Consider the following 27,020-nt stretch of genomic DNA (forward strand, 5'->3'; position numbering starts at 1 on the left):
TCTGCAGAGCAGCAGGAGCTCATTAGAAATTCCCCTTTGGGTTTTGGGCAGGACTATTAGCACAAAAGCAACCCTACATTGATATCCCATCATACCTTGGATTACACTCTCTCTGGTTAGCTAACATTAGCATGGCAAAAAAAAGGCGAGCAATATTTGAGCTTTTTTTCATTTGCTCCTGAATCCCAATGATTTTAATCAAGAATACTCAGAAATGCAAATTTAAGCTTAATTTTCTTTATATCTATGTCCTCCATCATCAGGAAAAAGAACTTGTTAAAAACACCATTTTTATCAGAATGGTTCTTTAATTCCTTTTCAAGTAAGGGATATGAATCAGAGGAATCAGAAATGTATTTTACACTTTATCCTAAATTATATTTTTTGCTAATGGATAATGCATAAAGAAAGAAATGAATTAATTTAGGTTTTTAACCATTTCAAATAAGTTGTTTTTTAGTCCTCCAGATTGATGTAATTAACTTTCTAACTTTAGGTGAGCAGAGCTGGAATGAGCGACTCCTCTATGAAAAGGTGCAAACGTGTCTCTTTCTTCACAGATGTTTGTTGTTTGGTTGGTTTGAAGACTCTCGGAAGAATTGTAGGATTTTATAAAGAAGATGTAAACAATCCTGCATACAGACAAGTGAAAGGAAAGAAGCAAGATGATGCAGAATTAATTAGATTTATGAATCTTGTCAACTATTTATCTAAAGACTCATCAATTTCCCTCAGCAGTACAGTGGACTCACTGGTAGCACACAGACAAGATTTTGGAGGGAACCCTACTTTAGTTGGAGGATGCATGTGCTCTCATCAGCATCGTGAGTGGTGCTGAGTCTGCAGCTCTCCTTCTGTCCTCTTTCCTCGTCTCTCCTCTTCTTCAGATTCAATCCTCTGAAGGTTCTGCAGCCCAAACCCCGCCTTGCCCAAACGGCGGTGTCCTCCCCCGTGCCGGTGCCCAAGCCGGCGCCGGGAACGGGTCCGGCTGCACAAGCGGCCGCCGCACCGGTGGCTATCCCTGTGCCGGCGCCTCCTGCGTGAGACACTACTCAGTTACAGGAGCATGCTCAGCTGCTCGAGCTCCCACGCTGTAGCCACTAAAACCAAAACTAGACTATCAATGAGAAGAACAAGTCCTTATCTGATTAAGTCTGTCAAGCTTTAGATTAACCACTAATTAGTTAAATGTTGGTTGGTCTGATGCTTACTCAGAGGAAAGTAGATTTTCTGATTTGTTTGCATTTTTATGAAGAGAAAACATGACTTTCTCTGACAATATTCTAGATTTGAAATGCTTTTAAGTGCTGGTAATAATGACTTTTTGGTCCTTTAATTGTCCTAGATGTAATTAAAATGCATTGTCCTATCATTTACCAGCTTCCTTAAACAGATGGAACAGAAATAAAAACTTGAACCAAAACACAAAAACTCATATTTTATGATTTAGATCATCCTTCTCTTTTATTATGTTCTACGGTCTTCGTTTGCTTTGTGGGGAAAAAAAATGAAATAATATTTAGCATTGAAAGCAAAACTGTAAATTCACCTAAATCAACTAAACAGCAGCAGAAAAGCAAGAAAAGCTGGAAAACAGACCAGGTTTGGGCAGCCCTGATCTTAACTGTTAGTTCTAAACCTTTTAAATAAAAGTAGCAAAGTTTCAAACTGCCAAAATTGTAAAATACAATTAAATCAATCAATGAATCAAAAGTTTGACAGACTTGCTTCACCTTATTGTGTGTTATTCTGTCTTGTAAGAGCTTGAGCATGAGCTTCCCTTTAGTGGCTACAGTTTAAATGGCCTTTACCTTTTATTATCACCAGCTCATGGCTCAGTCACTGACATCACCTCAAACAAGTGCTTTTTTATTGGTTTTTCTGAAGGCAATTTCCTTTAAAGAAATGTTTGTTGTCACATTAAAATGATTCAGAGAATTAAACAAAATTCAATAAAACTCTTTCTGTGAAATTTTATTTTTTGAGGGAAACCAGCAGTTCAGACCACTCCAAGGAGACAAAATACTCATTTGGTAACTAAGTTCTATGAACACAAGAATATGGCGCAAATTTGACAAAAGGTATTTAGATTACCTCCTAAGTTTTTGGTCAAATGTTTTGTGGACTAAGGAGATAAAAGAGGAACTTTCTGGAAAGCGTGCAGTTTGTTTGATTTGCAATCGAACAGCAATCAAAGCAAAGGGCATTAAAGTAATGGTCAACATGGTGGTGGTAGTGTCATGGGGTCTTGATACAGAACTGATACAACTATTATAATTGATGGATCCATTCATTCTGCTATTTACAAACCTAATGCAGTAAATGATGCAAGCTAAGTTTTTAAATAGATTAAAATAAGCTCGCAGGGTGAATTTGAAGACGCAAAATCACAGATTTGAATGTAAATACACTTAAAGAAGTGAGAATTTGAAAGCTCCTATTAACTTACCCCGGGCTTACACCGCCAGCGTCAAGGCTCAGTTGCGTGCGCCGCAGTCTTTTCGTAACATTAAAAGTGCGAGAGGAACTCCCACTGCAGGCGTTCACGTCCTGCGTCTGCGGATCGACCTCTGCGTCGCTGCGAATCCTTTTCGTTTGGTTCAAATTTTGACGGACGACGCAGCTGATCGTCATCACTTTTTGTAAAGTTGGGGCTATTCACGACTTAAACCGGAAACCATGCGAGCGAATTTAAAGTGCATCCAGTATATTTTCAAAATAAAACAAACTTTCCGCTGAACTCGCCGGTTTCAGCGTGTCGTAAACATTACGTAATTTTCGGGTTACTCAAAGTGTGTTGCAGCACAGCGTTGTCAGTCATAACCATGGACGAGGAGAAGCTGATCATAGAGATCCAGCACTACTCTTTCAGGGCTGAGCTTTCACAGGCTGTGGCTGGAGCAGCAGCTGGTGTAAGCCATCGGCTGTAGCTAGTCCACTCCAGGAACGCAACAGAGCCATAGCACCGGCGGTAATCTAGCCTGATCTGAATCCTTTAAGTGTGACAGATTTGCAAAAACTAAAAAAATATATTCTTTGCTTAGCACTACCAATCCCTGTTTGAAAGAACACCACAGAAATATCTCTGCACTCCACCTGCTCATGCTAACAACCCCTGACCCCCCCAACACAGACCCGACTGGGGCTCAGTCCATCCCCGCTGATGGATGAACGCAGAAGAGGCGGTTTGTCTGCTGCCGCTGCTCCCCCCCGCCTGTTTCTCTGCTCATGTCTTGGCTTTGTCACATATTGATCTTAAGTCGTCAATATTTGACCTCTTCCCTCACTATCATAAAGGACACGCTGACTCCACACTGTAGTGCAATCTCAATCTGTGGTATCGAGAGACCGTATAGCAGCCAGAAAACTGTGAATTGCTTCCAAGCCTCCATGAAAGCCCAAAACTTTGACTTTGTGGAACTTTTTCTGGACATTATTATAAGTCTCACAAAGATTCTCATTTGAGAAAATGTTTAAGCCACTAAATTGAGAGAAATGCATAGAGCAGTTTTTATGATGGTGAGCAAATGTTGAGGCTTGGTAGCATTTTAGATTCAAATGTAGTGGCAAGATTATTCAAGCTGTGGAGTCATTTCTTTTTTAAAGATATTTTGATTTTAGATTTGAGGTGTCCTAACTTTTTTGTTGTTGTATATTATTTTATTGTCTGGGTTTATTATAAAATAAATGCATGAAAAGCCTAAGATGGTACAATATTAAAGTGTGAGAAAGCTGGAAGCTTGTAAAATCCTTCTGAGGACTAGTTTAAGTTCTAAAATCTTGATTGGCTAAATGCTCAAAAATGCTAAAAATATTATGTTATCTGCTTGATGCCATCTTGGTGGCAAAAGTGAGATTAAAGAGAGGCAAAACAATACCAAATATGCATTATAGCAAGCTCACAGCAGAAAATCCCTCCATACGTTGGGTTATTCGGCCAGTGGGATACCTCTCTGCCATGCTTGGACACAGTTGAGGACATCATGCCCAGGCGGGCCAGAGTATGACCTAAAATGCTACAGTCACATTGGACGCAATCCCCGCTGCAGGGGTGTCAAGTTTCAATGTTAAATCACTGTGCAGATGTGATCTGAGGACTGGCAACGCGGATTGGGTGTCGGGGGCGGCACAGTGAGCCGCGTCAACCAATCAGGAACTCAGCTTTAGACACATGAGGCTTTCGGTGACTTATTCGGTGACTTATTTAAAAGGTAGAAAAATGAATCAAATATGGCCGCTCAATGCAAGGGTTTTCATCCTGAACTTCCTTCCATTAACCCGCTGGGGCTGCGGGGTTACCGGAGAGTGTTGGCGGGACACACCCTGGACAGATCGCCAACCTGTCACAGAGCCTGTGAAACTGGAGGGATCAAGCCTGTTTATGCTAGCCAGCCGTCCTGTGGACAGTGTAGCGACCTAGCGAGCTCCACTGCCCAGAGTCCAGCAGACAAGCAAGCGCTGCCGCCCAAACTGCCGGTCCGAGGGTGGTTAGCACCCCAGCAGACGAAGAGCCTTGCATCATAGCGGGCACGATCACTCCAGCTCTATGGGCTTATGATGTTTAACTTATCTTCCTCAAGACAACAATAAAACGATCCTCCCGTTTTTTGTTTTGTCCTCTCTCGTTAATGCTAAAACTGGGCCACAGACAAATTCAGGATTGTTTCAGTGCATTTTTTTCACGATAAAACAGAACTTCAGGACCATGCACCATGTGGTCTTTTAGAATCCCTGAATGTTCCAGAGTGAGGTTCCTCAGCTATCATCTGAGGGCTGTTTAGGGAGTCACGTCTCCTGGGCCTCCCTGATCATATCCGACATCTGCACCGCCTGCCAAAACATTCTGTTTTGCCTGATAGTTGTGTCTCACCTTGATGATGCAATGTGCACACCTGTGTGTACGCGATGACTTTTTGTGAGTTATTAAACTTCACCTCCTCTCTCTTCCTGGTCAGGTTCGACTACTGCAGGTTTATAGAGCTAGACTACGTTCCCATGGAAACGGGCTATATGGTCTCAATGCGTCCAACTAAAGGCTATGCATCAACTAAGTCGCCGACTAAAGGATACGCCTCGACAAAGTCTCCGGACAGACACAGTCGCCCAACAAACTCTCCCTCCACCCCTCGTTCTCGGTCTGTCCTGACTCCTCCTGATCAGTGTTCTGAAGCATGAGAAGACCTTTGAGCTGCTCCTCAAGTCTTCACTCTGTGATGTCCCATTGTTGAAAAATCTGTGGTTTTCTTCCTGTGCCGTCTGCTGCTTGCTCTTTTCTTTTTCTGTTTGTTCTGCATGTTTCCTGCAGTGTTGGTTTTTACTTTGATTGTTTAAAGTCATTTCCGTGATCCTCAGAAACACATCCATCTCTTTTGCTGTTTCCATGATCTCTTCATCTTCTGTTTCACAAGCTCAGCCATTCCCTGAGTAATATCTGGACCGTGCTGTCATGGTGTTACCATGGTGTCTCCTCTGACTTTGCTCCAGGCGGACTCCAGCGGCTTCCAGCAATAGAGATCCCTATGGAAATCCGACCCTCAGCAGCAGCAGCAACTCAGGCTCCTGTAAAGGCAGCGACTGCAGCCCCACTAAAGGGTGAGGCAACCTCAAATGTGAAATTCGAGATGTTTCTTTCTAACCACAGACCTAAACTGTCAACAGTTAGACATGGGAGCTGGAGTCGGGCCAGGTTACTTACAGTAATTGTGCAAACATGAAGCTGAGCTGTCTGCCATAAAGGTATTTTAAACTATAAAATACAGGTTTGTTGGAGTCAATTTACCGCCTGCTGAGTCATATGTAGAGAATTGTCTCCTAAACTCGGTAATTGGCTGTTGCCATCTCAAAAAAGCTTCATTTCAGACCAACTCTCAAACTTTCTGAGCATAAAAAGGTTTTACAATCAGACAGAGCTCAGGCTTGTTGCAAACTTTCACAACTCAAGATCTATTCCTGTATTTTCCAGAGTATAAGTCACAGTTTTTTTCATAGTTTAGCCAGGGGTGCGACTTATACTCAGGAGCGATATATTCGTTTTTTTTAAATTACTTTTTGGACATCAATAGGCTCATAACAACCGCTAGAGGGCGGTGCTTCTGAGGATAAGCATAGCATTTGCTAATGACATCGGCAGAAGAAGTGTCGTCCAAACCAAACATGGAACAGAATCTAAATTTTATCCTCTTAAAATTTGATATTATTTTTATACAGATCAAATGATTGCTATTCTTATATTTATCTTTTTATTTGTTTTAGCTACGTTGGGCTTGACGGATCTGTTCTGAAACGTCACATTTTTCTCCCAAAAGTGCGACTTATACTCCTTAAATATGGTTTTCTTCTTCTTGATTAGACATTTTTTGCTCTTGCAACTTAAACTCCGGAAAATACGATAGTTGTTGTCTTTCCTCTATTTTGTTTAATATATGGAATCTAACTATGCTTTGTGTGTGGTAGACGACAGAAGTACACATGTTCTGACAACCATGGGATTCGCCCCCCTCCGCCAGAGCAGTATCTCACGCCCCTGCAGCAGAAGGAGGTGTGCATCCGTCATCTACGAGCCAAACTCAAGGAAACCATCCACACGTTGCAAGATAGGTAAGCATCCGGAGAATAGTAGCTTTCCACCAGAAAGACCCTCATTCTGATCCACTTATTCTTTTACATTTCAGAGACACGGAGATCGATGAGCTGCGGGGTCAGCTGTACCGGATGCAGGAGGACTGGGTTGAGGAGGAGTGTCACCGCGTAGAAGCTCAGCTGGCTCTGAAGGAGGCCCGACAGGAGATCCAGCAGCTCAAACAGGCTGTGGACACGGTGCGGGCACGGCTCAGCGATGCGGGCGGCCTCAGTGGGGACGTAGGGGTCCAGAAGTACTTCCAGGACATCAACGCTCAAAACCACAAGCTGGAGAACCTTTTGATCAGCATGGAATTGGCTCAGGCTGGATTAGCCAAGGAGGGAAGCTCCATACCAGGTTGTAGGACCCGAGTTGGGGGGTCAGCGCCAGCGTCTGTGTCCGGGGAAAGCCCTGGAGGTGCTCCTAAATTAACAGTTGGGGGTAGGGGGTCTTGCTCTTGCGATGGCTCTCCAGCCCGTTCTCTGACTCGAAGCTCCACCTACACAAAACTGAGCGATCAAGCCCTGGCGGACCGCAACAGCAACGGGGTTGACTTTCCTTGTCTGTCAGGCAATGGCACTCAGGACAGCGGCTTCGGGTGTTGCGGGGAGAACAGCATACCCAGCCGGGCCGATCTGCTGCTAGAAGCTGCCTTCCTGTCCGAGGAAACGGCGTCTTTACTCAACTCCTACACACAGGCCTTTTCACACACTTTGCCACATTCTGCCCCCAAGTCCTTACCCAACGCCGTTCCTCACTCCTACTCCCATACCCTGCCTCATTCCTTTCCTCACAGTATGTCCCACTCAGTCCCACACACCATGCCACACTCCTCCACCTATGAGACGCTGTGCACGGGCGAGCGTCTCCCACCCTTTCATTGTGGTTTGGGTGGAATGAGTTGCATGAGCCACCCCTGTCTGTCCCACCACCACCTGTACCTGCACCCCCTTAGAGAGATGGGCATTCAGACGGAGAGCTGCCCCCTGCCCACCACAGCGGGGTGTCCGTCCGACCTGGACACGATTGCCGAGCAACGCACTTTCCGCTCTCAGGCCTGCAGCCCCACGTCCACCTGGATGTCCGACGAAGCGGAGGAAGATCTGGACTCTATTACCACCACAACTTCAGTCACCACGGCAACGGTCATGAGTACAGCCACGGAGCCCATCCCAGTGTCCAAAACACCCCTGGTGCCTCCTCTACCGCGCTCCGCCACCGTGGCATTCTCCGTAGAGAATCTCCATTGTGTGGAAAACCGCGGAGCCGAGGAAGAGGAAAAACAGGAGAAGGAAAAAGGAGAAAAGGAGGGAGCCGTGGCCGAAAGTCTGGACGAAGAGTGGCAGCAAAGAGGCTCTGAGGGAATGGAGGTGGAAGATACGGGCGATGAAAGGAGGCTATCTCTGACAAAAAGGTACAATTTGGAAATAATTTCAGTCGGAGAGCTTCAGCTCTGCAGTGGTGAAACCAGACAGCCTGAGACCAGCTTTGAAACCCCAACAAAGGAGAACAGTCAACAGGAAGTTGATTCCTCGCCTAAATCTCCCCACGATGAGCCAACCTCAGCCTATGCTGGTTCATCTCCAGGAGTGAAAGAGCCTCACACGTCCCAACCAAGGAGATCAGCCTCACCCGAAGAGCCTCCCGGCGACGTGGTGGTGGAAGTGCATGATGAGGATGATGAAGATAAGACTAATGAACAAACAGATGAGGACGGGGAGGGGTCAGGTAAAATACAAAAAAGCTACTGGAGTCGCCATTTCCTGGTGGATCTGCTGGCGGTGGCCATCCCTGTGGTGCCGACGGTGGCGTGGCTTTGCCGCGGCCCGGTTCGTGACGGACAGCCCATGTATCACATAGGCTCCCTGCTGAGAGGCTGCTGCACTGTGGCGCTGCACTCGCTGCGCAGAGGAGGGGGGCTGAGGCATTACCCTGCAGGCGGGGGAGACTTGGGGGGGTCAAATATATAAGAGGTTGGGACCTCTAACTCGGTCTTCTTCTGTTTTGGAGGAACTTGTGTGGAGAAGGTGAAACAGGAGGGGAGAACAGCAATATCTCCCCGCATTTCTGTCCTTCAGAATCGAGCATTGGGACGGGAGAGCTTCGTTCTTTTGCTCCTCATCGCCTCTCACGGTTCGTGCTGTAGCTACCAAAACGATTTGTCGGCTGGCTTTGGCAAACACAAGTAGCTGCTTGAAATGAATGATCGATGCCTGGATGTCTGAGGGGGACAGTTGCTCCAAAGTGCAGGGAAAATGTTCATTAAACTGTCGTCATTTCATCCAATGATCACGTGTTGGTGAATGTGTACACCACTATGATATATGTGTGTATTAGAGCATATGTCCGACAGAATCACAAGATTCAGAGGAAAAACTCAAACCTGACACTTTAGGTGTCAGAAGATCGTTGAAGACCCAGAACTCAGGGATGCTTTGGGGGTAGAAACACAGCCAGATGTGGAGAACCGCCTCTACGCATTCCCTAACCTTTCCTCATAGTGACTCGAGAATCAATCTTAATTCAATCAAAGGAATGAATGCAGAGGAAAAGGCTGTTGGAAACATCTAGCTGAGGCCGCTGACTGTGCATAAGAGGCAAATGTAATCTTTACAAATGTGCATTTTAATCCGACCTTTTTAGTCTGGGTAGACAATCTCAAAGTAGTGAGAAAAAGTCATAAATTTTACAGTTTAATACACACAAAAACATTTCCAATTCACAATTTGAATTTTATTTAGCCTGTTTTATCAGCTAATGTAAATATATATTTATATTTCTAATGAGATACGTTTTCAAATCTTGTCCTTCAGATGTTTTATTTATGATCTATACTGACTGTCATCTCATTCATAAAAGCTTCTATGCACTAAAGTGTAAATGTGTGTTTGCAAAACGTTTTAGCCATTCATAGTAAAAAACTTCTACTCGTTTCAGCAAATTGGAGGAGCTTGCCTTAAACACAGAGGCTGTCTGCTGGAAAATTATTGACAAAAAGCAAATATATCATTACAGCGTGGTACATAACTCACACAAATATGTGACCTTTCACATAGGATGAAAATATGTATCTGTTAAGAGGTAATAATCGTGTACGGCTTCAGGTTTCTAGAAAACTGGAAAGATTTTGAAAGTTAGATGAAGGAGTCAAGAAGAACCAGATAATGTAGAGTAAAAAATTTTTTTTTATCATTTTTAAGTGTCATCTTTTATTTCTGCATGTAGATTGTTAGCTTTAACGGTTGATGTTTTGGCCATCTGAAAGGTCAGACCCCCTTCTCTTCATGTTGTTAGCTAAGTTTTATGGTGCTAAAGGGCACAAAACAAAAAAAATTATCAATTTTGTCTCAAAAATTAGAAATTAAAGAGGAAAACATGATCAAATGCTGAGCCTTCAGCTTCTGTTTTACCCTTTAAAAATTCTGGCTCCTATACACTTACAATCAGGATTACTGCAAATCCTGTTTGAGAAAATAACCTCCTACTTAAAAAGACATTCAAATTTCTTATGCTACGTTCACACCAGGCACGTAACATGTTTAGCCTTCACACTTGACTATCACTAACTGGTACTAGAGCATGTACTCCTAGTTGAAAGAGGTTTGGTGAGAATGTCAAACTGGTGCAAATGTCAAATCTTGCTTCAGGCTTTTTCATCCACAGCTCTATTCTGATACATGAAAGACTTGTGCTATGTCTGAACTCACTATATAGTGGGTTGGCCATTTTGTAGTGCTGTCTGAATCAACAATTCCAAAGTCAAGAGCCCTAGAAATTTCCCAGAAGTCTTTGCAAAAAACTAGTGTGCATCGATGCTTGCTACACTGGAAAATATAGACCACAATGCATTGTGGTTGAATAGTTTTTGTGGAAAAAAATGTGTTTAAATCTAATTCTTTAATAAAATATCAACGTTTTCATCATCAGAACACAAAGACTTTCTTTGAAAGTGGTCGCTTGAAGGAGCGTTTCCGTGGATGGTGTGAACGTTTTGTGTCTCTTATGTCACACAGATCTGATAAGCACTTGTAAAAGTTTCCTTCCGCCTCTCTTTCATTTTTATTTAAACTTTAGTGAAATAACTCAGAAAAATTTGGCTTCATTTCCTTCAAAACCCTTCTGGAACCCCCTCCTGTTTGGGTCACTGTCGGCTGTGTTTCTACCCCGGGAATGTTCTCATTTAGTCTTAATTCAAATGTAGAAGATTCATGTTAATGTGTAGAAAAACACATTTATTTTTATCTTTTTTTTTTAATGAGCTGTAGGAGTGATGTCAGCCTCCAGCTCATTAGACTTTAACCTGTAAAGTTTCACGTCTCTCAAAGCTTTTCTGCAAAGAAAACTGAAGTAAAACAATAAATCTCGTAGAGAAGTCGAGTCATAACCACCTCGGGCACCTTAATGTGAATGAAGCCAGTTCTGCTCAGTCTGTGACCTGTGCTGTATATTTCTGCTAACCTCTCTGCTGTTGTGGTGTAGACTTTTCCCGTCAGTCTGGTATAGAGTGTGTGTCCCTCTGTCATGAGAATAGACCACTTTCTCTAAAGAGATCCTCCTGGGATCTTCATGGACTCTTCAAACCGATGTGGATCTGATGCTCTGGTTAACGAAAAAAGAACAACTTTACCATGTGTTGATCTTCTGCAGATGTTTAGCTGTTTTGCTTTTCGGTTACACCTCTCCTCCCATTCATCTGGATCAAATCACCTGTAAGCTCTGTTCTGGCCTGAACATGTCAGACCATTTCTGTTGTTGAATTCACAGAGAAAAGTAAAACTTCAGAATTTTGATCAATCATTGATCAATCATGTGCATTCATTTTTTTTTCTGAAGAACGCACTGCTATAGCCTTTGAGATGATTGCCTTTAACTGTTTTAGTGGACCTTTCTGCAGAGTTTCAAACAGAAAGAAATGTATTTTTTTTTGTCTTTGAAAATGTATTTTTATTTGTATATTAGCTCTAGTTCCCCACAGGTGTCCCACAAGGTTCAAAGTGGAGTTGGTGGCTTCTGCTGGCTTTGATCAGCTCAAATGAATGTTAGCCTCAAAGAGTGGAGAGTAAAAATGAAAAGTCCTAAAAGTAATGTTTAAACAAACAAAACAGTCTTGAGAGAAACCCAATCTAAGCAAAAATTTAAATATCTAATATCCAAAAACGATCTTTTTCAGCAAAGAATGTAAAGGTTTACATTCAGTACAAAGACAAACAAAACAGAATTCAGTCAAAATGTCTTGTGAAAACAGAGGTTTGAATTAATGTTTTCCCCTCACATCCTGTTAGCGGGGCCGGATGATACTTCAGACAAATTGTGTATTTTGTGGTACAAGCATCAAATTTGGCATTGACCTATCCACTTTAGAAAAGCATGTTTTTCAGGAGAAAAATCCAAAATGGCGTCTAGTTCAAAGATTCACTCATTTGCTACAAAATATTCAATTTATATTAGTTCCAATCCCAACAATATGAACTACACATAATACTTTCATACAGTATGGATCTAGAAAGGCTTAAAAATGCCTATTTCAAATAGTTGTATTAATGTTACTGTTTAATGTTAAAACAGCTGCTCTTTTAGCTGAGCTATTATTAATGCCTGAAGAGCTAGAATGAACATTGTCGAAAATGATACTAGTAGCTGCGTTTCCATTACACATATATGCAAAACTTCATCAAAATTCTGAAAATGTCAAAAGAAAAAAAAACAATTACATCGTTTCCATTATATCTTAATTATGCAATTAAATATAAACCAACTCACGTGATAAATCATTCAAAAACACATCGATGGATGTGAACAATACTTTGATTTACAGCAGATACATTCGAATTTCTGCCACACCTCTAGCGCTCACCATCTTTCAGAGAAAATGTAGGCGTCTTATTCAGGCCATAGAGCAGCAAGTTACATGTTGGTGGCTATGGATGAAGAGATTTTGGGAAATGGTGGTTGGTGATTTTACAGTGGAGCTGTAGATCCAGCAATTCCACGTGACACACTCAACTTCTGGTGAGCTGTGTGGCGCTGTGGGACCTCTTGTGGCGTCCACTGTACAGATGCCAAGGCGGTTCACATTTGAGCGTGGTATCTGATTGTTAGTCATGTGACTCGATCAAAAAAAAGCGCTTGGATTGGAGTTTTGCAAATTGTGTCAATTTCCAAATACCTCCAAATAAACCTTCAAAAAGAAAAACTTTCTTTTGATAAATGCGAGTTCTTTCGAAATTTTCGTGTTTCATGATTCATGTAAATCCAATTTGCGCAATTTCATAGTCAATGGCGACAACAGATTTAAAAATCGAGGGGGCCCCCACCCTTGTAGCCACCATAGCTCCGCCCCTGTACAGTAAATATATTTAAAAATCTTGGATTTTCTTTTCTGAATCCTGAAGTACCTCCCTGCCAAATTTGATGCTTATCCCACAAAATCCACAATTATTTTAATGAGCTGGTTCTATTATGCGGGTGGGGGTGTTTGTTGATTTGTTTTGTGCACTAACCCTCTGTAGTCTGGAGTTAGTATCCATCTACACATACATAGCAAAAAATGGCTAAAAGAAACCGCACTGAAATGAAAGTGTAATTTCATTAACTTTGCATTATTTTGCACAATTGTTTACTCTGATTACCTGAAGTAGAGATTGTATTTTTATGTGAAGCGTAGTGATTGTTGTGTTGCTCTAAAGTCCAGATTTTGTTTGTTCAAAGGAAAAAAAAAATCTAATATATATATATATATATATATTTTCCCCCACCCCAGGAGAAACATCCCATTGAATTCCAATGAATTTATTTTTGTGGCAAATTTTTTGATTTCCTTTGAGAGTCGTGCATTTTTTCTGTTATTCTCCCCATCAATGTTTTGTGTTCTCCCACTAATGACTGTTTGAAATGGAAAGTGGTGACAGAGGCTGGAATACAAAAAGAATAAGCCATAAAGTGTAAGTGGAGTTCCTGTTTGAGTGTGTAGTGAGCTGCAGCGTTACTCTGAAAGCCCCGTTATCTCCTATGCACAACAACCACGCCTTTGATCACTTTCTCCCTGTATTTCTCTATTTGTTTTACAATAAGACTAGCAGTGGGAGGGGCCTTCTGCTAAATGTAAAGTTGTTGTTTTGCCGATTATTTGCTACATTTGCATTTATCTTGATTGTGCATCTGTTTTTACATACATTCAATTGGGCATAAATATTTAAAATTTTCATAAATAAAAAAGTACTTCTTTTGGATGGTTGTGACAATGGACAGGGTAATTCTGCATTTATTCTTCTGAATACTAAAAATGTATATAGGTTATATATATATATTTTGATTTAAACAGTTTAAAATATATATTTTATCTCAAGCAAAGTTGAGTAATGTCGTCAATGAGGGATTTTTGTTTCCTCACCAAAAAAGAGAAACAAAAGCTATTGCAGTGTAACCTGAATGTTTACACTTCTTTCTGTAAGTAAAGTGATCACATGATCACTATCCAAGTTAGGAAATAATAATCTGATTCAAAATTTTAATCTTCAAATAAATACAAACTTATCAATTCTTTATTTGCTGTTCAGCTCCTAAAGATTATCCTGTGATGTTTTCTGTCACAAATCGAACACATTTACTTTTATTTTTTATTAAATGAGATATGTTAAAACTAAAAATGTGTTGCATAAACAAAAGGATCTAAACTGTGGTGGTTTTTCCTTATATAAAGATATATATTATATTCAATATTTTAGGGTGTGTCCACTGATTCACTGTTTTTGTCTCTTTATTTTCTTTCTATAAGGATGTTAAGCTTTTAATTTTTTCTATGCAAAACTATAAAATTATCAAGGTTAACAAGGTAGTAAGTCCCCATTGTTGGAGTGTTTTGTTCTTACCCGTCATGATATTTTATTGTAAAAGTTTGATTTATTGGATTATTTTTACAGCTTCATATTTTGTGTTTGTAAAACTGGAAAGTCTCATATTTTCCACTTAAATTCCAAGAAGTTAAACGTTTGCAGGAAATCTTTCTTTTTAAGTGAAACTCTGCATTTATGGATGATATAAGGAGGAACTTTTTCTGAGTCTGAATGCTAAAGAGCTGCATAAAAGTATGAATATATATCATTAATTTCATGCTTTCCTCTCCTTGTACTTGTCTATTGTATCCACAGATCCTCTTCTGAACATTTTAACGCTGCAGACATTCAGTAACTGTAAAATAACAGTTTTATTGGCAATAGTAGAGTGTAAGATAAGATATCACTACGTTACTTCTGCCAAACACTGTATGGAGAAAGACAAATATTAAACATGAGCATGAAGGAAATCTGTCTGTTTTCATCTGTTTTTCTGTTTATTGTTCATTTCACAACACAAAAGATTTTGTTTTTAAATTGAAAATTGGTGTGAAAAGACATTTTAAGTAAAAAATAAAAGCGATTAATCATTATCATGTCAGGTGTATGAATTAGTGCTGAGATTTTTGTGTTACTTTATTAAAATAATTTCATGGTTGTATAGTAATATCAAGATTGATGGTTTTAGCCAGACACCTAATGGGAACCTGCTTGGTTTTATGTCAATTGATTTAGGAAAATAACATTTTCTAATTGTAAAAATAGTTTGAAGAAAAAACAAAAATTCTACTAAAGGGAATGTTGATGTTTTCTACATTAACAAACTAGTCTAGATTCAAGTATCCATCACTCAATTTTCTCACCTTAAATAATATATACATCATCTTACTAAATTGGCTAATCCATCCAAATGACCAGAATCAGGTGTTCTAATCACTTGGTCTGGCCTCAGGTGTATACAATCAAACATTATTGAAAGAATGTTCCCTCTCAGGACCTCAGTGAATCCCAGCGTGGAACTGTCATAAGATGCCACAAATCCAGCTGTGACATTTCCTAAATCTTCCACAGTCAACTTTCAGCTCTATCATAACAAAATGGAAGTTTGGGAACAACAGTAACTCAGCTACTGAGTGGTAGTAAACTGATGGAGAGAGGTCAGCGGATGCTGAAGCTCCAACCTTCATGTGACCTTCAGATTAGCCCAAGTACAGTACGCAGAGAGCTTCTTTCCATGGCCGAGCAGCTGCATCCAAGGGGTGTAAAGCACGCCGCCACTGGACTCTAGAGCAGTGGAGACACCTTCTCTGGAGTGATGAATCACACTTTTCCATCTGGATATCTGCTAGACCAGTCTGGGTTTGAAGATTGCAGGAGAACAGAACATTTCAGACTGCATTGGTGGAGGAGGAATAATGGTGTGGGCTTGTTTTTCAGGAGTTGGACTTGGCCCCTAATTTCCAGTGAAGAAGAGTTGAAGCTGTAATAGGTGGATCACAATCATATTGAACTCTATGGGTTAGGAACGGGATGGCACTTCAGTTCATATGTGGGTCAAAGCGGGTGAGCCAATACTTTTGATAATATAGTGTAGAATCATTTATGCATTCAACATTGTGTAGTTGCCACAGAAACTTTAAACAATGGGGGTTAGGTAAGTTCTGATAAAACCTAATACTCAACCCCCTTCAGAACTCGCTGAATCCCTTCCAGGGTCGCTGGAGCCTATCCCCCCAGCTGTTGGGTAAATAGATTGGTAGTCCATTGCAGGGCCACACACTCGCGTCTTTGCCTAGGGGCAAATTTTGATAGGAAGCATGTTTTTGGACTGTGGGGGGAAACTAGTATCCTCGGAGAAAACTCACACATACACAACGAGAACGTGCACACAGTGGACCCAGCCAGAAGTTGAACCAGGGATTTCTTGCTGTGACCTAAGAGTGCTGACCTTATACTACCGTGCAGCCCAACCTAATTTCAATAAAACAAAAATAATAAAGAACTTGTCAGTCAGATTCTGCACATTATTCCACTAAGAAAAAGATAATAGAGGTTTGTAATGTTCCTCAGTGTTCAAACAGGTAACAAGAGAAGGACAGAAGAGATACTTAAGTAGTACCTGGTCTGCTAAGCTGGCTTGTTTGTAGGAACTTCATACTTTTTTTGTACAAATTAATTCCAAAAACAAACAAACAAAAAAAAGAATGACAACATGTGATCTTCTGGACTCTTTTTACATTTCCTCCCACAGTTTAAGCACATTTATGAAGAACTTAACAGACCTCTCCTGTTCATAAAAAAAAAACAAAAACAAAACACCATGCAGAATCACTGACAATTTTTTCCCCTCCATTGTTTGTTAAAGAGATGAGGAGAAAAAAAGCCTCTATAACAAAATGTCAAGCTTCTATAATAGCCTTAGAATTGTTGGCACACAAAGAGCCAAAAAAAGGCAAACTACATAAAATATATGTATTTTTATGTTAATTTAAGACTAAATAAAATATATGTATTTTTATGTTAATTTAAGCACTATTGTTTCAGTGTAACACGAGTGTGTGAAATCCATGCGACCTTTTCTGCTAAAGCTAAAGCTCTATCTTTGTTGACTCTCCTGCAAAACTGTTGCAACCAAGTAAGACAATTTAAAAGAAAAAAACAAAAAAAAACACTTATTAAATGACAATCTTGAGCTGGAAATATTCAATTGAGCCTCAAGATGGCGCAATTTGCATGTTTGAAATCTTTTTTTTCCTTCTTAAAAATTGTGTTTTTGTTTTTGTTAGTTATGTTGGTCCTGTTGGTCATTTTGTTCGGAGGACACACTAAAAGAAGACAAACAGATGATGTGAACAGAAAGGTTTTACTTGTTTTTATAATATTATCTTGATTACATTCTTATAAACTTTTAGAATTTCCTAGCCTTTTTTGTACAGAATGACAGCGATGTTTATCTGATTGCATACCGAGAAAAGGATTACATGCATCCAAACATGAACAGCATTAAAAGGAGGAACTCTATTTAACAAGTAGAAATCGGCGCCGTGAGTTCTGCTCGTACTCACTGGGCTCGAGCAGTGGGGGGGGGGGTCGAAGGACAACAGTTAGAGACCAGCGGGTTCACCGCTCCAACGTTGGGTTAAAATGTGGGTTTTTTTGGAGCAGAAAATTTCCAGCATCAAATTGAACATTTTTTTACATAAAGTTCGTGATTTTTTCATTTTTTTTCAACCAACATGAGGCACCACAAACACCACAAATAAACAGATCACATGGTTGTTGAAATGGGTACTCAAACCTCTCAGAAGTTAATGGAAAGTGCACTTAGCGGGTCAGCACAGACCCTTCACGACTGATTTCCTCGAGCGTTTGAAACTAGAGACCAAACAACACAAAAAATGGCGTGCTCACTCGCCAACGCTGCCCCTCCCTCCCTTTAGTTCCAGCTGTGTCCCCTTCCCAACACTTTTCCCTGGAATGTACACAAAGCGATCCTCGGGACTGAAGAACATCAAAGGACAAGTAATGTTCGTCGTGGAAATGCCAGAGCAGAACAGCAGTTTGCACGATTTATGGTGCGAACTGATAGGAAATCAAAGCGCTGACTGGATCATACTGGCAGGTAAAGGAAACGGCCCCACCCGGACCCTGATCGGGGGCGGGGTGGAAAATCCCAGCTGAATGATGAACGGTCTCGCTCTCACTCACGAGGAAGCTCTGGACTCATGAGTTGAACACGTTTAAAGATAAAAGTCCTTGATCTTGAATAAAAAACTGACTACATGTCACGCTACAGAGTAAACGTATAAAAAGCACTAATGCCAAAAGACCACATAGAAAAGAGGTGGAGAATACGAGAGGAACAAAAAAAAAAATCGTAAAGATTATGTTAGACATAAGAAAAGGTGCGGATGATGATGATGATATGAGATCGGACGAGTTTTGGTATAAACACAAAGAAATGAGGAAGGAAAAGCCAGAGGTTTTTTCCTCATGTGGAGAGTTTGGGATCTTCACACCTCTGGGATGGAGTGATCCATGGCTGAGCGCAGGAGACCGGACGACATCCTGGAAAACATAAACATCAGTCAGTTTCCGTGAAAACAAGGTGACAAAAACCCTTAACAAATAAATTCACTCAAAAACGAAAAGCAAATTATGAAATCAAGAGAGGAATGAGTCTAAACATCTCTGATCCAACGACAAAAGTACAATTCTAATGACTTCTTGGTCACGTATTTACATACTTTCACTTGAACCAATCAGGAATCCTTCGAGTTTAGTTAAAAAATCGTCTAAAGTTTTAGAGATAATCAGATGTGAGTATGACTTTCACTGAGAAAAATGAGGCTGCACGTCTGTCTCTGTTCTTTTATGAGCTCCAGGATGAGTTCTTGGTGTGTTTTGGTCAGTAAATCTTGGGAAGGTTCTTCATGGTTTGGTTTTCTTCATGAGTGGATAATAGGTCTAACTGTGGTTCGCTGGAGTCACAAAGCTGCAGAAATGTCGCATTAACCCTTCCAAACTACAAAGTTTCTTTAGTTGCAGTACAAAGAATTTCTCCCAGATCTGAGTATTTCTTTATTCAAATTGTTGTAAATCAGGAGATGAAAAATGCAGTTTGTAAAAGAGCTTATTTGTGACGTTGAAAATTCAACGGATCCACTCCGTTCTAATGCATCCTCTTATAGACCTGTAGATTTTCTCCACTCATAACTCTTATTTTTTTTATTTCAAAAGACGACAGTACGACTTATAATCTGAAATTCCTTTATATACAAGCTCTTTTTGACTGTGTTTACTGATGTTGAAGCTGTTTTGAGAGGTACACGGTGCTCTGTCAAAATGTTACTCTGTTTTTTTACCAGTTGCATATAAGGTTGGGTGGTTATGAATGGGCTAATGGAGCTAACGTGTAGCAATGTCAGACTGTTTTTCTTTACCTGTTGCTAAAAAATCTTGGAGTTAACAAAGTCACAGTAATGTTAGTTTAAGCATCATCAGTCTATTTTTTATGTGTTGCAAACAAGGTTGGGAGTTACAAAGTGTAACAGTGTCTGACTTTATTTTTTTTCATGTTACTAATGAGATCTAGTGTTAGCATATTCACAGTAACATTTGTGTGACAGACTATTATCATTCTCCTTTGGGGTTCCCTGCAGGCTGAGGATCCAGGCTCCCAATCATGATCTTTTTTTTAACTGCATTTTAACTGTACTTCAGTTACCTTCGAGTAATACAGGGGTCCCCTGCTGTTTTAGAACCCAACTATATGAAGAACCACTGCATTTCATTGTAGTTCTACTAAATAAGTCATTTTAGTTGAAGAGATTTGAAAAAAAATGAAAGAAATGCCGATAAAAACATCCTGTTCTCTAATTCTGAGTTTTTGAAGGATCTACTTGACTTTTATTAATGCAGCTTTGACTTAACTTTTGGCCACAAAAACTAAAAATTTAGAAAGTTTCCACATGGATCCAACTGCTGCAGAAAACTACATATTAGTAAAAAATCATTTTCCTGTTTTATTTTGACTAAAGACGCCTGAAAGCTGAAAATCTGTATTGTGGGATTTTTGATGCAACAGGATAAATCTTTGAGTTCATTTTTTTCCTTATATCAAATTCAAACATTTCCATTCATCAAGCCAAAAAGGACATGTAAAAAAAAACAAATAGAACTTTAGAAAGAAAAAAAAATGAATTGAACCTTCATGTTTCAGCAGTAACACGTTCATGTCTTACCTCTTAATCATGTGTTCATAGATGAACTTGGGCATAATGGTGATGGTCATGGTGGTGGGGGAGGAGTTCAGGATGTCTTTGATCTGAGAATCCTACAAACATCAGTAAATCACACTAACACACAGTAATTTGCATGACAAAGATTAAATCGGTAAACCCCTCCCACATTTTCAAACCCCTACAGCCACACATTCCATAGAAAGTTCTCAATCCTCCGAATTTTCAAAACCAGCCGTTGTTTGATGGGATCTTTTAAAAAACAGAATGATTATCTACAGGATTTTGGCTTCCTGGAGGCTGCAGTCACTTCCTGTTTAAACCCGGTGGGGCTGGATCATTTGGTCCAGGTCTCATATACAGTCAATGGTCGATGAAAAATGGCAACAAATCTATAATTATTTCCTGAAAATGGTCTTTCAGTGGTTGGGATCTAAAATGGCAATCTTTGGGGCAAGCAATCTATCACAGCGCCAAAAACAGAACTAAACATGAACACACTTTTGTTTTAAGGGAATTTTAAACTCATCAATTAACAAATCAAGCTCGTTTTTAGAGAGTGGGAGGAAGCTAACGTTCTAGTGTGGTTTAATTCAAGAGAGATGACTTCTTTGAAGTGTTTCTCCCTTTAAAAACAATCTGACACTTTCAATGCTGCTTGTTGATTCTTCTCTAACTGAGAACCCCACACTGGTATTTGAAGTCTCACAGTGGTAACGTCCTCCTCTCTGCATCTTAGAAAGTCAGTAGTTTATGACTAGAAAAACTGTTTGTTAGAGGCTATGTTAAATCAGATACATTTTCAAGTGGTTAGCCTTCTCGCCTAGGGGTAGGAATCTTTAGGCGCCTCATGATTCGATTACGGTTCATGAGGCGACTATCTGATAATGAAACGATTATCTATGCATCTTTTTATAAATGTTCTCTTTTCCCCACTAGATCAACATTACTACTGTTTCCCATCTAGCTGCATTTGTAAATAAATAAAAGATCAACACTCTTGTTTACCTTTTATCAGGAACATAAAAATTGTGACATAAAATTGTTTTATTTGATTTTTTCACAGCATCAACAATAAACAATTTTTGCAAAGGAACATTTTTTGTTGAACTTAACCCTAAAAACACAATAATTTGACTTTTAATAAATGGATCTGCTTTAACAGGATACTCTTGAACTCAATCCAAACAAAATAAATAGATCCTAACTGACTTCAGAACTTAAAATTTTAACATTGTGGAAGCGTGTGAATTTCACAAAACTGTTGTGTTCCCTAAATACTTAATGTTGGTGAGGTAAATGCTGTTAATAAAAACTATTTTATGAAAGAATGGACTAATTTGTGAAGAAATATGAAGCTCAAACACAAACTCTAGAGGTAACAGCAGTTGCTCCTGCAGGTTTGGACCTAAACACTTCAGCTACAGTAACTAACACAACGACAACTACAGACTTCAGCTGCACTTACTCACTGAACCATGAGCTGTGCTTCCTAAAAACGTCTCGTTTTTACTATTTTCTGCAAAGATTTGCGTCGTCTTCCTCGTGCAGGCTTTGAAAACAAAGTCAGCCACCATACATGAGAATCACAAATGTCTAAAAGTTGATTTATAACCAATATTTTTAGCTACCAAAAACCACAAACTTCTGTCTCACCTTGAGGCCGATGATGTTCTGTCCGTTGATTTCACAGATGTAATGCTCGGTCAGCAGGCCGTTCCGGGCAGCAGAACCGTCTTTGACCAGCGAGGTGATCTTTCCAGACTTGTAGATGAAGCCCACATGTCCGGAGCTGTCCTTGTGCATGGTGACAGTGCGCTGGAATGGCCTGGATGACACGTAAATACAGAGAGCCGTGAAGCAACAGCAGAGTTTGAGTCATTACATTAATTTTATTCTTATTTCAAACCAATCTGATCATCTGTGAGGGCTGGGTAAGCTGTTGAGGAAATGATCCTCAGTGCAAGCAGATGGAGTCAAACATGACTCCATCTCAGAACAGAAAAGACGAAGGTCCTCCTCCTAACAGCCGTCATCACATCTACCACACACCTGTCCCTGACCACCATCTCGATGCGGGTCTCGGCGGCGGCCTTCAGAGCCTTGTGGGCTTTGTCCACGCTCCAGCCAGCGCAGTTCTGCCCGTTGATCTGCAGGACCTGGTCGCCGAAGCGCAGCCCGGCCAGAGCGGCGGGGGAGTTGGCCTGCACCAGCTGGATAAACACCCCCTGAGGGAGGAGCAGAAGAAATTTTCAGGCTTTGCCAAAGAAATGAAGCAAGTGACTAGACAGGAAGACAAATGAAGAAAATGGCGGCTGAAAAACATCCCATGTTTTTTAGCAAAACTGTGATTAAGTTTTTAGGTTTCATAAATAATCTGTGATAAGGAAGTAGGATTACAGATGTTTTAAGGCTGTAAACCTCCTCACTCTGAACTTTATAAACTTTTCTCTGACAGAGATGAACATTTTCACACTTTTCTCTCTTGTTTAAGCTCTTAAAGTTCAAACTTTTGAAGTAAGTCCAGAATCAGAGAATGAAAACAAAGATCTGATTTATGTAGATTTGTCAAACTGAACATAATCTGTTAAAGAGACATGGCACAGATTGAGAAGGTCAACAGCCAATCAGGACGCAGAGCACAGTGTGCTATAAAAAAAGAAAAAAAAGGAAAAATTAACTAAATTTTCCTAAAAAAAAATTCACAAAACATTGAGACCTTGAAAGGTTAACTGTGATATAACCAAGGAACACTGTACATTTCATTAAAAAAATATTTAGATTTAAGGTTTTTTTGAAACAAAAATCAGAGGAATGAAAAGTGGAGCTGCAGCTGACTTAACCACATTCAGATTTAAACTTTATTTGAAAAGGTGTTTAAAATGTTTTAAATCTGATTGATTTAAATCTAGAAAACTTTTTGTTAAATCAATGAGGAGAACAGAGGAGATAAAACACAAATGTAAGAAATACTCTAAGCTCATAATAAGCCGTAGATTACGCTGCTTCAGCTGCAAGACTATCGAGCTCCTTCACTGAACGCAGTTTCAAATGGAAGATGATACTTCCTGCGTGTGACACAGATGCGCTCTGGCGTCAGAGCGAAATGTCCTCAAAAGATGAAAGAGGATTCTTCCCTCTTTTTTAGCCGTAACTGAACTTTACAACCAAATGCATCCATTAAAACAAAACATTTTGGAAAAACTCAGGTGAAATTACCAAAAAAGAAAACACTCAAATTGAGAAGATCTCAGAAGTTTTCTTTTGGGACTTTTTAAAAACGTTTCATGAGATGATGACTGTAGTCAACAAACTGAATAAAATCATTGTAATTCCTGACTTTGAGCTTTAGTGAAATGAGACAGATAACCACATTTCTGTTCAGGAAGACAAACAGCATTTCAGTACATAAAAAGGGTCCTGAAAAATGTGGAAAAGAGCAGAAAAACAAACAAAAAAAACAATACACCTGTCCAGGATTTTAATCCACCCTTCAGTCATTTTTTACTTCAGGTATTAAAGAGAATACATTCAACTCATTTGAGAGGACAGGCTGGGATTTCTAGGCCAAACTAAAAAAATGATTTCTCCTGAGAGAGAAAATAAAAAAGGGAGATGATTTCTCCTGGGTATCCCCACATCATTTTAACATCCCTATCAAAGCTCAGGTCATTTTCTGATGATATTCTCAGCTTTTCATTGAGCTGTAAAGAATATTTTACAAATCTAACAGCTTAAAGCTAAATAAGGTACAGATGAAAGGATGTTTAGGTGTTTTACTTCCTACTATAAACTCAAAAAGAGATTTATTGAATCTCTGAAAATCTTTTCAGATCTTTTAGCTAATAGCTTCAAACAGACAGAAATGACAACCAGAATCTTCTGGAAACTTATAGGTAATAAACAGTGAGGTAGTCTGAGCGTTCATCCGTCAGTTTATCAGAATAACGGCGTGTCATCAGGAGGGCAGAGTGCAGCAGGAGAGGATAGACTTCAGGAAGAACCAGAAGCTCCGGTTGGACGTGAGATCCGAGGAACTGTCGTTATCTTTTCTTACAGTCAAACATTTTTTTTCCTGTGAGTAGAAGTGCGAGCAACAGCTGACTTACGTTGTCGATGGACCTGAGCCGCAGCCCCACCTTCCCGTCCTGGTCCTTACAGAGGATCACCTCTCGGATCCCCGGGCGGATCTCAGCCCGCAGGATGCCGATGTCTGACCCGGTCACGGGCCGCAACATGCCCCCGACACCTGAGCTGGCGGGAATCGCCACTTGCTGAGGGGGGACAGAAAGAAGACAAAAAAGGGCTTTAAAAAGAAGGCAGAAAAACTCGTACAACAATCAATGAGATTTTTTTCTCTCCTTTCATTCATGAATGAAGCACAAAGTGCTTCAAGCTAATTGAAGGCACGTGATATCATTAAAAAATATCTCTATTGACATGAACATTTCTATTAAATAAGTCTGACCGTTCTGCTTGTTAAAGAATAAATCTAAAGGACTTATACTTCATCAAGAAAACAATTTAAAATGTGATATTTTTGTTAGCCGACACCTGTGTAAAAATAATGTGCATCTTTAAGATGAATCATCTATGAATTTAAAAACCAAAGGATGAAAATGAAAAACAACAACAGAGCAGATCATCAAAAATAACTGATGAATATTTACATTTTCCCTACAGCAGAACAGAGCTCACACTCCCACACACAAACACTGTGAGTCACACAGCAGAGCAGCTTTGCAGGATCACAGAAAAGAAAAGAACATCGGAGCAACTCTCAAACACGGAGGTGGTATTGTAATGGTCTGAGGCTGTCCGCTATCCATTCATGGACTCAGGAGAACTTTTACAGCAGAACAATGATCCAAACACAGCTGCTGTTCTTCCTCTGAATGGATCAACTTGACAGAATAATTCTGTTTCACGACTCTAAACAGACGTTCATGCTCTTCTAAGTGTTTTCCTCACTGTATGAAAAAAAATAAATCTGGAGGTGGGGAAAATATGTTTTCAAACTGTAAAATAATTCAAAACAGAGGAGTAAAAACACATTCTTACATTGTCACCGACGGGCACCAGAGCCAAATTCTTCTGCACTTCATCGCTGTTGAGGGCCAGTCCCATGTAGTCTCCCAGCTCCCCCAGATTAGGGTACAAACCTGAGAAGAACAAGACACAAAGAAACAAGAAATGTTAGTGAAGACGTACAAAAGATGGAGAAAAACTTCTTTATTTTTAAACTTTGAATTGAGTTGTCTCAGCAGGTCAGAGTATATTTTGTCTGTATGTTATTGGGTGTCTGCTCTGAGTTCAACCACCGATGGAAGTTCCAACCAAAAAAATAATGTGATTTGATTTGACTGAAGATGAGAAAACATTAAAACAATACCAGACAAAAGTGAGGATTTACCCCACACTAACAATGACAGGTTATATGAACAAGCAAACGATTTCTAAACATTTGTCCCTAAGGCATCAAATTTGAACCTCATTCCATCCACATTTATGTTAACATTTTTCCTTTCAGGTCACGTTTAAAACCTTCCTGATGCCGACCCCCCACCACCATATCCTCACAGCATAACTGCCCGAGCCAGTCACCATGGTGAGGGAAAACAAAGGACCAAAAGCCCTCAGGGTTTAGCATCCAAATAGGGAAGAGAAAGTGAAAGAGGGGAATAAAAAAAGAGGGAAGATCATCAAAATGTTGTCCTCTCCAAAGCCTGGAGGTCTTCTGTTCTTATTTTCCACTTTTTGTTCATTTAAGGAATCATTAAGAGACTTCCTGCAGACATAATGTACAGAATGTAAAGGAAAAAAATAATAATTTGAAGCCAGAAATGAAATAACTCCATTGTGGAGGTGAAGTCTCCTTTCTTACAACTCCAGCTCTTCAAAAAACTGGTTTTATCTTCAGCAGAACTTTCTCTATCATAACCAGATTACCCAGCAGCTCAACAGAAGAAAAAAAGGTATAAACTGGAAAGAGGTTCTGAAGTTTGAACCACAGTCACACTCACTGGATGCTGGCATGGCAACGGCAGCCAGCTCGGGCTGGGAGCTTCCCTCGGAGATGGCAGGCATGGGGGCGGCAGTCTGAGCGAACTGGACCTGAGCCTGAAAACAGCAACACACCATTCAGAGGATAATAATTTAGACCAATATTTATGCTCGGGACTTTGTGTTAGTGAGCGGTCTGAGCTTAAAAGATCTATTCAAATTATGTTGGTAAAATCTAACCACATCTGCAGCACATCAAGGTTACCACAGTGTAAAAACAGAGGTTAATACTCACAAACCACAACAGAAGTCACTTTCTTATTTATATTTTGGATTATTGTTAGAAATCAATGTACGAGTTTTAGGCTGCAGGCGCATTTTCTTCATTTTCTCCCTTGAATCCTAAATATGAGCTCACACCAATAACACAGAGTTGCTCATACCTTGATGACCTTGTCGACCTTGAGGTCCTCGAGGGATGGATACAGAGACATGCTGAGGAGAGAACACAAACATCTGGGAGTGAAGGTCAGGCTCCACAAAATCATATTTTATTTTAAAACATTTTTAACTGAACGTTTTAAAACTAAATTCTATGTATGCATTCATTTTTATTAAACTGTTTATTTAAATGTATTACAAGTCTTTTTTTTTACCTCAAAGGGGATTTTAAAAATTGACTCTTTATGCTGTATATTTGAAATTAATTTTAATCCATATTCTTATATATTGTTTTGTTTCTAGCATTTTTTTAAATATTTTTCTGTATTTTTTTATTTTGATGAAAAATATATGGAAGTACTTAATTCATTTTTTTTTTCCCGA

General features: G+C 39.9%; 2 protein-coding genes across 4 annotated transcripts in view; one reads left to right on the forward strand and one right to left on the reverse strand.

Annotated features, from left to right (window-relative positions):
* Window positions 1-14,921, forward strand: part of snphb (syntaphilin b) — a 26,144-nt gene extending 11,223 nt beyond the window's left edge. The window contains exons 3-7 of one of the 3 annotated variants that reach the window (XM_024292047.2): window positions 888-1,040; window positions 4,956-5,135; window positions 5,485-5,592; window positions 6,454-6,597; window positions 6,672-14,921. In XM_024292047.2, coding sequence (XP_024147815.2) covers window positions 888-1,040; window positions 4,956-5,135; window positions 5,485-5,592; window positions 6,454-6,597; window positions 6,672-8,589 — 2,503 coding nt within the window. In that variant the 3' untranslated portion in view covers window positions 8,590-14,921. The remainder of the gene's footprint in view (window positions 1-887; window positions 1,041-4,955; window positions 5,136-5,484; window positions 5,593-6,453; window positions 6,598-6,671) is intronic. The other 2 variants (XM_024292048.2, XM_024292049.2) reach the window with 2 other exon arrangements.
* Window positions 14,922-17,673: 2,752 nt separating this feature from the next.
* Window positions 17,674-27,020, reverse strand: part of sdcbp2 (syndecan binding protein (syntenin) 2) — a 15,411-nt gene continuing 6,064 nt past the window's right edge. Inside the window, exons 2-9 of the mRNA XM_024292050.2 lie at window positions 26,639-26,690; window positions 26,216-26,312; window positions 25,254-25,354; window positions 24,302-24,466; window positions 22,245-22,420; window positions 21,849-22,020; window positions 20,196-20,287; window positions 17,674-18,519 (exon numbers count right to left, since the gene is read on the reverse strand). Coding sequence (XP_024147818.1) covers window positions 18,465-18,519; window positions 20,196-20,287; window positions 21,849-22,020; window positions 22,245-22,420; window positions 24,302-24,466; window positions 25,254-25,354; window positions 26,216-26,312; window positions 26,639-26,689 — 909 coding nt within the window. The 5' untranslated portion in view covers window position 26,690 and the 3' untranslated portion in view covers window positions 17,674-18,464. The remainder of the gene's footprint in view (window positions 18,520-20,195; window positions 20,288-21,848; window positions 22,021-22,244; window positions 22,421-24,301; window positions 24,467-25,253; window positions 25,355-26,215; window positions 26,313-26,638; window positions 26,691-27,020) is intronic.

This window comes from Oryzias melastigma, linkage group LG7 (genome assembly GCF_002922805.2).
Source record: "Oryzias melastigma strain HK-1 linkage group LG7, ASM292280v2, whole genome shotgun sequence".
In the NCBI taxonomy this organism is placed as follows: Eukaryota; Metazoa; Chordata; class Actinopteri; order Beloniformes; family Adrianichthyidae; genus Oryzias; species Oryzias melastigma.